This window comes from Lepus europaeus, chromosome 1, assembly GCF_033115175.1.
Source record: "Lepus europaeus isolate LE1 chromosome 1, mLepTim1.pri, whole genome shotgun sequence".
In the NCBI taxonomy this organism is placed as follows: domain Eukaryota; kingdom Metazoa; phylum Chordata; class Mammalia; order Lagomorpha; family Leporidae; genus Lepus; species Lepus europaeus.
The window spans coordinates 100,699,270-100,713,503 of NC_084827.1; the positions used below are offsets into that span (position 1 = coordinate 100,699,270).

Sequence of the window (14,234 nt, forward strand, 5' to 3'; positions counted from 1 at the left end):
CTGTTAAGCCATGGCGCCGTCCTATCAACCTTTAATTATATGACTGAATTTATATTTTAAAAATTAACCATGATTTTTGGGGTTTTATAAAAATTATTATGATTATATTTCTTAAAGTCAGTATTTCTTAACATTTCTTAAAATCTGCTGAGTGGGGGCTGGTGCTGTGGCTTAGTGTGCTAAGTCTCCACCTGTGGCACCAGCATCCCATATGGGTGCTGGTTCTAATCCCGGCAGCAGTTCTTCCAATCCAGCTCTCTGCTATGGCCTGGGAAAGCAGTAGAAGATGGCCCAAGTGCTTGGACCCCTGTTACCCGCATGTAAGACCTGGAAGAAACTCCTGGCTTTGGATTGGCCCAGCTCTGGCTTTTCTCCAGAGACCAATTTTTAGCTTGAATTTTAAAATTACATAGATTATGAATTTATACAATATGCTCCTTAGATTCCATTATGCCTTCTCTATTGGTAATGATGTCTCATTCTGGCAAACAGTGGGGAAGGAAGAAAAGGAGAGAAAGAATCAGCTTATCAACCAACTCTTCTGTTATACTATATACCATAGTTCTTTGCAGTGATATTTCTCCAAAGAAGAATCCTGGACATTAAAGTTAGAAATTTAAGACTCACCTTGTATTTTTGCTATGGAGGAAGCCAATTCACCCACTGTACAGTGTTTACAGGTCACCAAATGTTTATCAGTATGCTTTTTTTGTTCTACTTAATACTACTAGTTGCACTCTGTAATTAATGCACAATTATTCTTAGGTGTTTAAATTTAACTGAAAAGTGATACCTGTTAAATATAAGAGTGGGAATAAGAGAGGGAGGAGATGTACAATTTGGGACATGCTCAATTGGACTTGCCCCCAACGGTAGAATTAGAAACATGCCAGGGGATTCCAATTCAATCCCATCAAGGTGGCATGTACCAATGCCATCTCACTAGTCAAAGCAATCAGTTTCAGTTCACAATTGATCATAATGATAGGATTAAGAGTCAAAGGGATCACATAAACAAGACTAGTGTGTGCTAATACTAACTGATAGAATTAAAAAGGAGAGAACAATCCAACATGGGAAGCGGGATACACAGCAGACTCATAGAATGGCAGATGTCCTAAACAGCACTCTGGCCTCAGAATCAGCCCTTAAGGCATTCAGATCTGGCTGAAGAGCCCATGAGAGTATTTTAGGCATGGAAAGCCAAGACACTCTGGCAAAAATGAAAAAACAAAACAAAACAAAACAAAAAATCCCTAAATGAAAGATCTCTGCAAGTGAGATCCCAGTGGAAAGAACAGGCCATCAAAGAAGGAGGTGCCTTTCTCTGAAGGGAGGAGAGAACTTCCACTTTGATTATTACCTTGTCTAAATAAGATCAGAGTTTGTGAACACAAGAGGCTTCCATAGCCTTGGCAGCACATGACAAGAGCCTCGGGTGATTACTGACGCCATAAACAAGAGTGTCAATTGTTAAGTCAACAACAGGATCACTGTGCACTTACTCCCCATGTAGGATCTCTGTTCTTAATGTCTTGTCCAGTGTGAATTAATGCTATAACTAGTACTAAAAGAGTACTTTACACTTTGTGTTTCTGTGTGGGTGCCAACTGTTGAAATCTTTACTTAATATATACTAAATTGATCTTCTGTATATAAAAAGAATTGAAAATGAATCTTGATGTGAATGGAATGAGAGAGGGAGCGGGAGATGGGAGGGTTGCAGGTGGGAGGGAAGTTATGGGGGGGTGGGGAAGCCACTGTAATCCAAAAGCTGTACTTTGGCAATTTATATTTATTAAATAAAAGTTAAAAAAAAAAAAAAAAGACCTTCTAGGAGGTTAAGCCACCATCTACAGTGTCAGCATCCTGAATGTCCTATATCTTGATTGGAGTGGTAGTTATACAGATGTACACACTTATCAAAACTCAACAAAATGTACACATAAGATCTGAAGTTAGGGGCTGGTGTTGTAGAAGATTAAGCTTCCACCTGCAGTGTCAGCATTCCATATGGTCGCGAGTTTGAGTCCCAACTACTGCACCTCTGATCCAGCTTCCTGCTAATGTGTCAGGGAAAGCATTAGAAGTTGATCCAAGTGCTTGGACTCCTGCACCCAGGAGGGAGACATAGATGAAACTCCTGGCTCATGGCTTCAGCCTGCCCCAGCCCTGATCATTGCAGCCATTTGGGGTGTGTACTAGCAGGTACAAGATCTGTCTTTCTCTCTCACTTCCCTCCTCTCTCTCTCTCTCTCCCTCTCCTTCTCCCTCTCCCTCTCCCTCCCTCCCTCCCCCCCTACTGAAACCCTGACTTTCAAATAAATAAATAAATAAATCTTCTTTTTTAAAAAAGACCCTCTACCTGACCCTTCATTATCAGTGCCACTGCTGCTAGTCTTTCTTTCTCATCAACTTCTTTCTGTTTCTTTCCCCTATGCAGTAGTTTGGAAATCCTGTACATACTTATGTGTAGCATTAAAAGAGAAGAGAAGGAAACAAGAGTGTGTTAAGGGGATATGGGACAAATTAGGGATCCATGAACGTTTCCAATGGGGGCTTAAGGCAGTTTGGACCCACTTTCCTAGTCCTAGAAACATGGCTGTATGCAGTGCTGACTATTGACTGCAGCCTTATGGGTCTGTTCTTTTTCCAGGACAGTTATTGATGATCCTGGGTCTGTATTCTATCCCACATCCATTCCTCCTTCCGCACTGAAACAGCTATTTTTAGTGCTTGTCCGTGGATCAGGAGTTGAAAATGCTGTGATACAAGCAGTTTTTTTTTTTTTCAACAACCACAGCAAAAATTTAAGAAAAGTATTCTTTCTTTAATTAGAATAATGAGAATATATTTTTTTCTTTGAAAGTAAACTTTACTGTTCATAAAAATTAAAAATAAATGCTTACTCTTTGTATTCAACATACAAAATGGTACTTTGCCAATCTTTAGACACATCAAATTTAATAGTACCTTTACATTAATGTCAAGGAATTGTATGTGAATTAATCATTTGCTTTTGAATATCCCAGCAGGGTAAATGATCAGGGGAGTAAATGTTAAACAGAAATCAAGGATAAAGGGCCTGTGTTACGGCACAGCATTCCATATGGAATGTTAAGCCACTGCTTGTGTCACTGGAAATTAAGCCACTGCTTGTGTCACTGGCATTCGTTATTGGATCCAGATTCCTGTTAATGCACCTGGGAAGGCAGCAGAAGATGGTCTAAGTACTGGAGCCCCCGCCACCCATCTGGGAGACCAAGATGGAGTTCCAGGCCCTGGCTGTTGAAGCCATTTGGGGAATGAACCAGCCGATGAAGATACCTCTCTCTTCCCCTCCCTCCCCCTATCCCTCTTACTCTCTCTTTCACGTAAATAAATTTTTAAAACACTGAAGCTAAATAACATTTATAATTTCTTTTAAGTAGAATTTGACATGTACTTTTCAAAACATTTTAAATACTAAGTAATGTACCAAGTAAAAACATGCATCATCAACAAAGCTATTTACGAGTTTTGAGGGTTTTGGTGCCAGTGTGTCTCTTACAGAGATGTACAGCTTTGTCCCTTGTTGTGCTATGCTTGGTCTTATACAAGTTGAAAGACAGGAATTTTACCCTTTCCTTACCAGAACCAGCTTTGTTTAAAATTATAAGATTTAAATTGTTTTATGCAATTCTAAGGATAAAGAGTATATTTGTGTTTGCCTTTTCTGTTTTTGTTTTTAAATTCTAAAGAATATTCCCTTCCTGGGACCAGCGCCATAGCTCACTTGGTTAATCCTCCGCCTGTGGCTCTGGCATCCCATATGGTGCCAGGTTCTAGTCCCGGTTGCTCCTCTTCCAGTCCAGCTCTCTGCTGTGGCCTGGGAGGGCAGTGGAGGATGGCCCAAATGCTTGAGCCCCTGCACCTACATGGAAGACCAGGAAGAAGCACCTGGTTCCTGGCTTCGGATCGGTGCAGCGCCAGCTGTGACAGCCATTTGAGGAGTGAACCATCAGAAGGAAGAGCTTTCTCTCTGTCTTTCTCTCTGTCTTTAACTGTACCTGTCCAAAAAATATATATATATATATATTCCTTTTATGTTTATCATTGGAAGGTGTAGGAAGAATAAAATAAGGAAGACAGTAGTAGATTTTGCACACATAATTCTCAGTAGCCCATCTATGAGCATTCCAAGGTCAACTCTTTGTTTAAATAAGATTGTAGGTTTTGGCAGCATACTTAGGGGAAGAAAGTCTGGTGTTGTGTTTAGCCATTTACTCTTTTCATTTCAGTTGCTCTTATTCTTAAAAATGTCAACTAAAATGTTAGAAACCCTTCCATTCTGATTTCTACTTTGACTAGCTGGAACACCTGTTATAGGCTGGGCTTAAACAGAAGTCATGCTTCCTGTATAATTTATGGGGATAGCAGAGGGAACTGTTTGTCTCATTTTTGTCTAGTACTACATCCTTTTTGATCTTCCCCTTCCCATATGGTCTTCTGAATCTTTTATTCATAGATTCAAAGCACTAACACAAAATGCTTTTGTCAAAGAATATTTAACATCTTCTGAAATGTGTTCACCTCTAGTCCCCATGAAGCTTGCTTGAATTGTATTTCCTGTTCCTTTAATGTTCTTGCTGGGCATCAAATAAGTAATTTTCTCTTTGGGAAACTGGTCATAATATTATTTATTTATATCATACCTTTTCCTGGAATGCATTTTAGACAGTAGTTAGAAAGGTCCAAAATAAGATTGAGTAGCATGAGGGAAAAATGGGATGATGAACTGAGAAAACAAGAATGAAAAAAAAAAAAAAATAGGGCCAGGAATGAGTCTAAAAATGTTCACTGCAGTGGCTGGTCACACATTTTACTCAAACTTGCTATTAGCCAGTGGAAACAGACTGTACTTTGTGTCATACTTTTTTGCTGTCCCTGTTGCTCATGAATTTTTAAACACTAAATCTTTTAAATTATTTACTCAGTTGGGAGACATATAGAGAAGAGAGAGGGGGAGGATGACAGGTAGAAAGCAAGCTCCCATTTGCTGATTGCCCCTGAGTACCTGCATGCTCTCGTGTATGCCTGCAGTGATAAGGCCTGGCCCAGGCTGACAGTGGGAGCCGGGAAGTCAGTCCAGGTCCCCCACCTGGATGACGAGAACCCAACGACTTGAGCTATCACTGCCGTCTCCCAGAATGTACATTATCGGGGAGTTGGAATCAGGAGCCAGAGCCAGAAGTCAGACCTAGGCACTCCAGTGGAATGTGGCATCCTCACTGGCATAACTACTACGCTAAATGCCAACCCTAAAACTAAAATTTTGAAAGTATATTCTAAGAGGTAAAGTATCAGTGGAAGAGAAATATAAGTAGATGAGTGAGACCCTGTGCCTTTGGCCGTTTCTGTGGTCTGTGAAATATCAGACCTGCCTTCCTCTAGCTGTCTTATTTGCTCCTCTGTTGGTCACAGAACATCAGTGGGCCTTTCTCAAAGAGAATTAGTTTCCAAGCAATGGAGGATTTCCCAGGGTCTCTGATAACATGGTATAGAGAAGCCTCAGTCAAGAAAAACCATGGATCTGGAGGGAGAATTTTCACTTCTGTTTTTGTTGAGCTTGTTTGTGAATGAACATTAAATAAATTTGGAAGAGGTTCCCCAAAAATGTAGCTAAATATCAAGAAGTAGCTTTCAGAATATGATTGCTAGACAACTGATTTATCAAACTAGGTCCTCCGAGCCCCTTCAGGGCAGCAAAATGGTGAGTGGAGAAACTTTGCCTCCCAGCTCCCCTCTTCTTCAATTAGGACCTTCAATTCACCTTCACTGTCTGGTTTACAACATACTGACCTTCAGGTCTGTGATTTTACCTGAACAGGCTAATCTAGGAGAAGGCTGAAGAGCTCTCCACACTGTGTTGGGAAGAATGATCATGATATATTGTTTAATTTTGTCTAACAGTTATAGTTGTTCTCAATTTAAGTCGCTAATGCTAAGGATTTATTTCCTAGTCAGTCATTATCTATCGAAAGGAAGAGATGAGGACCCTGTTTCCAAATATAGGGAAAACAAAACTAGCCATAACCTGACAGTTACCTACTGGGGGGTGTTATCAGTTGTGGGAATATCAGAAAAGATTATAGCGTTAGGGAGCTGTTTATTCTATCTCAGTCTATTAGGTCCTGCTTCTCACCACATTGGTTATGAGTCCAAAGTGAATTCAAGGTCATTATTGTTGAGGGCCAGGGTGAGGAGAAATTTGGCTTCCCCACAGGGTGAATGCTTTAAGACCTGGGACGTCCACAGGCATTTATTTGAAAAAGTGGCATAAAATCAAGAGCCGTGAAGAAAGCTAAAGCATACAACGAGCTTAACCTTGCTAAGAACTCACAGAAACTAATGGAATGTTTTACAAACAGATAAAGAGACAGACTGAGCAAAATTTTAAATATACTAATTAAAATGGAAGCCAAAGCAAACACTAGATAGAAATAAAAATCTTAAAGTATGTTGTGATATCTCCTTTTCATGATTGAAAGCTTAATTTAATTATAATTAATGAAGGTTTAAAAATTTAAGTGTATTCAATAGAATGTTGTGCTGAGTTGAAGGTCATGCTATGGCTTGAATGTGGCTTGAGTGCATCCCCTAAGGGTCTATATGTTGGGAACTTGGTCCTTGCAGTGGTGGTGGGAGACTTCAAGAGGCAGAGTCCGGTGGGAAGTAGCAAGAATGCCCATCCCCTCTCTTTGGCTTTCTGTCCTGCCTTGTGATTGATTGCTCCCTCTTTGACGTGCTTCTACCCTCATGATGCCATCCACATGTGGTCCTTCCCAGAGTTGAACTGATGCTGGTGCCATGCCCTGAACATTGTGAGCTGAATAATAGTTATCCAGCCTTGGGTATTTAAATAAAACAACAGAAAACAGACTGATTCAGGTAGTTTGTTTTAAATTTATTATGAAATACTCCAAGTAAGGCCGAAACTTGGAAATCGTGAATAGCTATTTTGACAGATTCCTTGGGGTGACTGAGGGGAATCCCAGGTGCGTAATGGAAAATAAGGATTGACCAAGGCACTGTGAAGACCAGTATCCATATCAAAGAGGATTCTGAGGCAGTTCATTGAGAAACTACTTATAATGCCTACAGGATAAAAGGTGTTAAGTAATTGCAAGGTAAATTCCAATGCCAAAATGCCAAATGCCAAAAAATGAAAACTAAAACTAAGTTTCCATTTTTTTAAGAAACTGGGAAATAGACCTAGAGAGCAATTAAAATATAAACTTATGAGGGCAATGAATTACAGTGGAAATTATAAGGAGCTAAGAGAGAATTGCCAAAACTTTTGACAGTGTTAAATATTTGGATTGTAAATATGAATCTAAAAAATACATACAGAACTTTGTATGTAACTTAAATTTAGGAGCAGTGCTCAAATGAATGAAACTACTGAGAACCTCAAAAGTAAACAGGTTACAAAGTCAGGACAGCAATATACAAATGTATTTGTTCAAATTTCCAGAATAAAGACAAATAGACATTTGATCGGTGAGCATTCATCCATTAATTAACTCTATTTGACAAAAGTAGAAACCCTAAAAGTCACTGGGAGAATTTTGTGGAAGACCACACTGTGATAATGAAGGAAGTAGGCCATGCAGTGCTACTTGTTTGGGATGTTTTAAACAACAATTTAAAGAGATTGTCTGTCAAAACAGAGAGAAGAAATGTCAGATTTATCTGCATGTGTAGGATTTTATGTTGCTGGTCTCCCAAACTGGCTGGTTTCCAGCCCCTTATAATTTTTGAGTGGTGAGAATGGAAATGAATGATAGAATATGGCAATATGTTTTATATTGCTCCATATCTCTCCCACTGGAGACCCGAGGTTCACATTCCTGCATGGGTGCTCCCAATATCAATTTAGATTCCTTTAATAGATGAGTAGGAGTGTTAGATCATAGTTTTTGTTTTAAAAAATATTTCACGCTTTTGATTGTTACAGATGTTTGAATGCATCTTTAGTCAGCACCATGCTGGACCCTGTGGTGCTGACATCAAAGGCCCTCTTGTAGGTTTCTCTTCAGGCTCTTGTATCCCCAGCCTCTAACAATGACAAGCACTTAGTAGATGATCAACAAATCCTTTTATGAATGAATATATGTGATACATGCAATAAACATCTTTTGCATAAGATACAGAAAGAGTCAAAGTAAAGGGATGAGTCTGATACCTGTGTAGAATGATTGAAACAATTTCTAAAATTACTGTGATTGACCTTTAAAACATAACAGCCTGAAGAGTTAAGATCACCTATCTTTTACTTAAATATGTCTACATAATGCCACTTCCTAGTTAGATATAGGAAGGACTAAGACACAGTCTTGACCCTCAAGAAGGATACTGTGTAGGTAGTGGAAATGTAGATAAACAGTTATTATAATTATAATCATATGAAAAATGCAAAAATAGAGATGAGCCGTTGGGCACATTCTTGATGTAAAGGAGGAAGTGATCATCTCTTACCAAGGTAATTCTTGAAGGATTGTTGTTGGCTGCCAGGGAAAGCGCTATAGATGGTAGATAGTCCAGATAGTGGGACACACCCAGGCTCTATACATGAATAAAACAATCACTTGGATAATTCTTGTAACTAATCCCTGCCAATTAATACTAAGTGCAATTTAATTTGTGACTGGCCAGAGTTAATTTTTACAGCTATTAATGAGAGTTGTATATTTCTATAATGTGTATATCAAACACACAGATGTATATGTAATTCTTAACACAATACTTTTTTTCAAGATTTATTTATTTACTTGAAAGCGTTACAGAGAGAGAGGGAGAGACATATTTTCCAACCACTGGTTCACTTCCCAGATGGCCTAATTGGCCAGGGCTGGATCAAGCCAAAGCCAGGAGCCAGGAGCTTCATCTGGCTCTCCCAGGTGGCAGGCAGGGACTCAAACAATTGGGCCATCATCCACTACTTTTCCCAGACCATTAGCACTGGGATGGAATGGAAGTGTAGCAGCCAGGACACGAACTGGTGCCCATATGGGTTGCTGGCATTGCAGATGGTGATTTACCCACTATGCCACAACACCGGCCCCAAAACAGGGCTTTTAATAGAGCGGTAACTTTTTCAGCTTGATTGTATTCTAATCTTGAGCTAGACCTGTTTCTGTTTTCTACAGAGAAATAGCTTCTTAGACCCTGTCCTAATTCAGTGCATCTTGTAGGAGCCTAGTGTCTGTAGCCTAAGTGTAGTAGAGATGCAATGAGCCTGCCTGTCTAGACCTTAGAGGAGGTGAGGGGAAAGGTGTGGTAGAGTTAGCAGGTGACTCCATCCAGCTCCCCACTGCCCTTCCCCTAGTGTGTCTGCTAAAGCAGGCTGGTATACATCACAGGCAAATTTTAGGAACGAATTGGTGACTGACTTAATTAAGTGCAACACTTTCCATAAATATTGCTGCTACTGTAGGAAGTGCTACAAAGTGAAGGTAAAATTTATTATTAGAGTGTTTAGTTTCATGGAAGATATATATATATAAAATTACATAGTACCTGCACATGCCATTCTGGAATTTAAGTAATTCTGAAAGAATTTCCAAAGTGTGTTTCTGCACATTCTGCCCCCGAAATAGAATTACAAGTGTGAAACAGCATGATGTGTGAAGCAACTGCAAGTAATTAGAAGAGCCTCAAGTGTAGGTTTGTGTGGGAGAGGGCAAACTCAAAGGAGCCAGGTGCTGGAGGGTCTCCTGTGCCATCCTAAGATGTTGGAGCGTCTGCCACACTGAGACCTTTGCGTTCTGTCATCTGCACATCTGTTGTGTATTAGCAGCAGCAGAATGACATCAGAGTTCAGTGCTTGAAGCATCACAGTAGCAGCAGCATGGGAAGAGAGCCTGAAAGGGTGAGAAACCGAAGCCTGGAAGACCAGTTAGGAGAAAGACTGGAACAGTGATCCAGCCACAACAGGATGACAGGCTGAAGGCCCGAACTGGGTCAGTGGGAGCCAACGTGAATTCAGAACGTGCATGTTTTGAGTGATAGCCACGTACCCGGGAACTGCCTTAGGTTCTGGCAGTGGACTGGAGGCGACCGCCACACCCTCACAGAGCTTCCCCACAGTACAAGGACAACCAGCTCTTCAGTTTGAGTGATTGAGTCTAAGAACTAAAGAGTCAGAGTGGGCATTCGGCGTATTTCACCACGTTGAATACAAAGTGTTATGTATATTTTTATTCAGTAGAAATAGGGTCTACAGTTGAATGAGGCTTGCGCTCTTTCCAGGGGACCTGTTTGTGTTTGCTGATTTGATAACATCATTCAGGACTTGTGGGTATAAACAGTAGAATCCTCTCTGGCTTGTTTCAGCAGAAAAGGAACTTATTGAAAGCTTTTGGGTGTTAGCATGAAGAATGTCTAGGGAGGCCAGAGGATCAGGCTCTGAGTCTGGGTGTCCAGAAAGTGCCCACTGCCACCAGTGGATCGCTCAGGATCCTGCTGCCATCCTGCCCTGGGCTCCTTGTGGATTCTCACTCAGCATGAGCAGACATGTTTCCTAACTGGTAAATTGGGAACATGCCAACGGAAGGAGCGTTGTTAGACCTTACACTACTGTAAACGTCCAACAAAGATATTTTTGCCTCCAGTTGTATCTGAATGAAAATACTTTTGTAAGTCTGTAGAATTTTACAGTGATTTACTTCGTAGTTTCATGTAATAGTATGATGCAGGCATAGTGTTCTCCTTAAAACAAAACTGCTATTTTTTATATTAAAATTATTTTTGTTTATGAAGTTGCTAATGAACTTGCTTTTAACTGTGGTTCACTGTGTGACCAGACAGTCCTAAACTTAAGAATGAATTTTATTCTAAAAGGTGGCTGAAAATGACATCCTTAGAAATTATGACTGCCTCTTCCCATTGAAACAAAGTTATTGCAGGTGGTTCAGTTCTTGTGTTTTAAAACATGCTTCCCATGCCAACGGAGGCTCTTCAACACAAGCTGCTTGGCTTCTTCAGAAGAGAAGTGACAGGGCGCAGGGATGGAGCCCTGTGTGGGCACAGTGCCTGTGGACACGTGGAAGGAAGGTGGTCAAGAAAAGATGGGGAGGTGCTGCTCAGAATACGTGGTTCTAGGAAGAGAAGGAAGGAAGGGAGAATGAGCCTGGGTTTGTAACATGGGGCTGCCTCTGTTGTTTCAATAAATGTTGGTTGCATTCAGTGTCCTAACAGCATTTCCAGATCCCATGTATCCATTATCTAATCTCTCAGTCCCTGAATAGTGAACAATTTGGGATTTATTTAAAATGAAGTCACCCAAGAGGGAAATAGACTGTTCTGAGTAACATACAGTGAGCAGTTGTTGCTCGGTATTGGGGAATTTAGTGCAAAGGTGATTGAACTGAATATACAGTTTTCAAAATATGTCATAGGACATTTTGCTTAGTTTTAATCTTTATCCTTAACATGTTTTCCCAATGATTTATGTCTTACACCTTAAACAGAGTAGGGGAAATTAATTTTAATGGGAGCTTCCCACTACCTTCACCTGGGAATGCCTTTTTACACTTTGCTAGTCTCTCAACAGCAAAGATGCTGACACTTCCAACTCTATGAGGGAGAATGAATTGACCTTCTTAAACGAATATGTATGCACCTGATCACACAAAACAATGAAGAGCTTGGTGTTTTTCAGTTTGTCTTGTAACAACAACATGTATGTATTAAGCAACTCCTCTGTGTCTGGCAGTATGCTGAACCTTGACATTCAGAGATGAGAAAAACATTCACAGCCCTTGCCCCATTTGAGCAATTTGCTGGAATTATAGTCTATGATTTATGATTGTGAGGATTTAAAAACCTTGTAAAGGTATTTCATTAAAGTTCATGGAAATTTCAAACTCAGAAGATAATAAACTTTCCTGATATTATCAAGAAACTTGAGATTATATTAAACACTGTGGATGAAGTGGATTTACCATGTATTTTGGTATTCACATAAAGTGTGCTCATTTTGTTAGGAACACAGCTGGGTAACATGAAGCTCAGCATGTTGAAAGTTGATTCAGGTGATAGAATTAAATAACAAAAACATTCACACTAAGTTGAAATTTGGTGTGGAGAACAACTTTTGGAGCCGCAAGAAGCTAGTGACCTTGCGAAGGAATAGGAGTCATAGTTGGCAAAATTTTCCTTTTTCTTTTCCCCCACTAGTCACTTGATTTCAGTAAGAGTGCATCAAATAAAGGAGCAGCGCAGGTGCTCTGCAGAAGACGAGCATTAACTAAGTGACACCATTGGTTGGAAGCATGTCCTCGCTGCCTGCACCTGATTCAGAGTCCCGGAATGAGAACTGCTGAGACTGTCCTGCAGAAAAGGCACACCCCACACACAATTGAAGTCCAGGAAGTCTGGATCAGGGCTTTCCAACAGCAAAGTTTCACTAACCCTAGAATGAGCTGGGGCAAATGTTACTTAGGATCCTGGAGCTACAGCACTGCTAGAATTGTTGTCTTCAACTGCTTTAGCTCCTGTATTTTACAGAATATTCCCATAAGCTCAGAGCAACACATCTGTAGATTCAGTAAGCACTCCTGAAACATTTACCTGTGTTATTTTCTTCTAATTTCAAAAAACATACCAGTATTTAAAAAGAAGAAAATCCTCATGTTTGTGCCACATAGAAAAGGTGCCAGCACTCTGCTTTGTGTTTCTCTGGACTTCTTTCTAGGCATAGTGTATATGTGTACGTGGGCACTTAAGACACATCACCACCTGTTCCACACAGTGGAGGAGCACTGACCGCCCTGGGTTTGATCCCAGCTCTTCCAGTTACTAGCATATGGCTTTTTAAACCTGGAAAAATAAAGATAATAATGTACCTGTTCATAAGTTTGCTGAGACTAGTAAAAAAAGAGATGATACATGTGAAGAGCTTTAATCTAGTGTTTAATACATTCTTTGTTAATCCAAGCTACTGTTGCAGTGTTCTGCCACATTGTCCCTTTACACCATGATTCTCTCTGGGAGTTGAGGGCTGGGGAGAGCAGGGAGGCACAGATAGATTTTCATTACCCCGTTTTTAAAGAGGTGTGCATATCAGCCAAGGAACAGACATAGCAAAACTTGTATTCGGGCTTGTAAAATCTTAACATTTTTATGTGAAGTCCTGTGATGGGATGTAAATATTGTAAGGTAACTTGACACATTTTCTTGGAAGATACTCTCCGTGTTGTTCAGGTTCTTTGGGGGGAAGGGGGGGAGAAGAATGTATTGTCATTTACATGGTATGACTCAGTGAAGCAGTATTTATAATTAAATACCAATGGATAGGGCATTCACCCAATTTTCATACTCTTTTCATGTATTAACTTCCACAAATAAGAGACAACATGTGATGTTTGTCTTTCTGGATCTGGTTTATTTCACTTAGCATAATGATCTCCAGTTTCATCCATTTTGTTGCAAAAGTTAGGAGTTCATTCTTTTTTATAGCTGAATAATATACCACATTTTCTTTATCTTGTAATTCTACTCGTCTATTTATGTTATTCAAGGAGAATTTTATGTCACTTTATAATTTGCCTTAATTCCCAAGTGGAAATGCAGCTTTGTCCCAAATCAATGTGGGAGGTTAATATTGTCTAAAAATTAACTTAGATACAGGCATAATTTAAAATTTTATTTGATGTGTTGATACTTTTATATAACTTCATGTGAAAAACAAATGCTTATATGCAAAAGAGATCCACAATTAAATTTCATGACAAAGAAAATAAATGTTCTTTTCTTTTCACTTTTTTTCTCTAGCTCAACTGAGAAGTCATTTCCTTGGAGATCAGGTATGACTTTTTATTTTTAAAAACTTCTTAATACAATTAATATTTAACATAATTGGATAGCTTTGCATATTTTCACTTTCTTTAAGTTAAAACATTGGACAGCAATATTTTTAATATCAAGGCTATATCTTTTCGTGTTCTTTTCCATCATAAGAAAACACAGAAACACAGGGAAGACTTCACAAAAGTTCATTATGTAATCTGGGGAAGCTGGCTACTCATTTATACAGATCGAGTCTCCTTTGACAGGGTTTCTCATGCACAGGGAATTGCAATGCGTGTTTTCTTTGTATGTCTACATATAGACCATCTGGTAGTTTTATAATAGCCCAGTATAGCCTGGTAGCTTTTACTATAGCTCTTATCTTTTTTACCCTAAATTTT

General features: G+C 39.6%; 1 protein-coding gene across 1 annotated transcript in view; it reads left to right on the plus strand.

Annotated features, from left to right (window-relative positions):
- The window catches only part of PKP4 (plakophilin 4), a 254,871-nt gene that overhangs the window by 155,157 nt on the left and 85,480 nt on the right, over nt 1-14,234 (plus strand). The window contains exon 4 of the mRNA XM_062187042.1: nt 13,819-13,850. Coding sequence (XP_062043026.1) covers nt 13,819-13,850 — 32 coding nt within the window. The remainder of the gene's footprint in view (nt 1-13,818; nt 13,851-14,234) is intronic.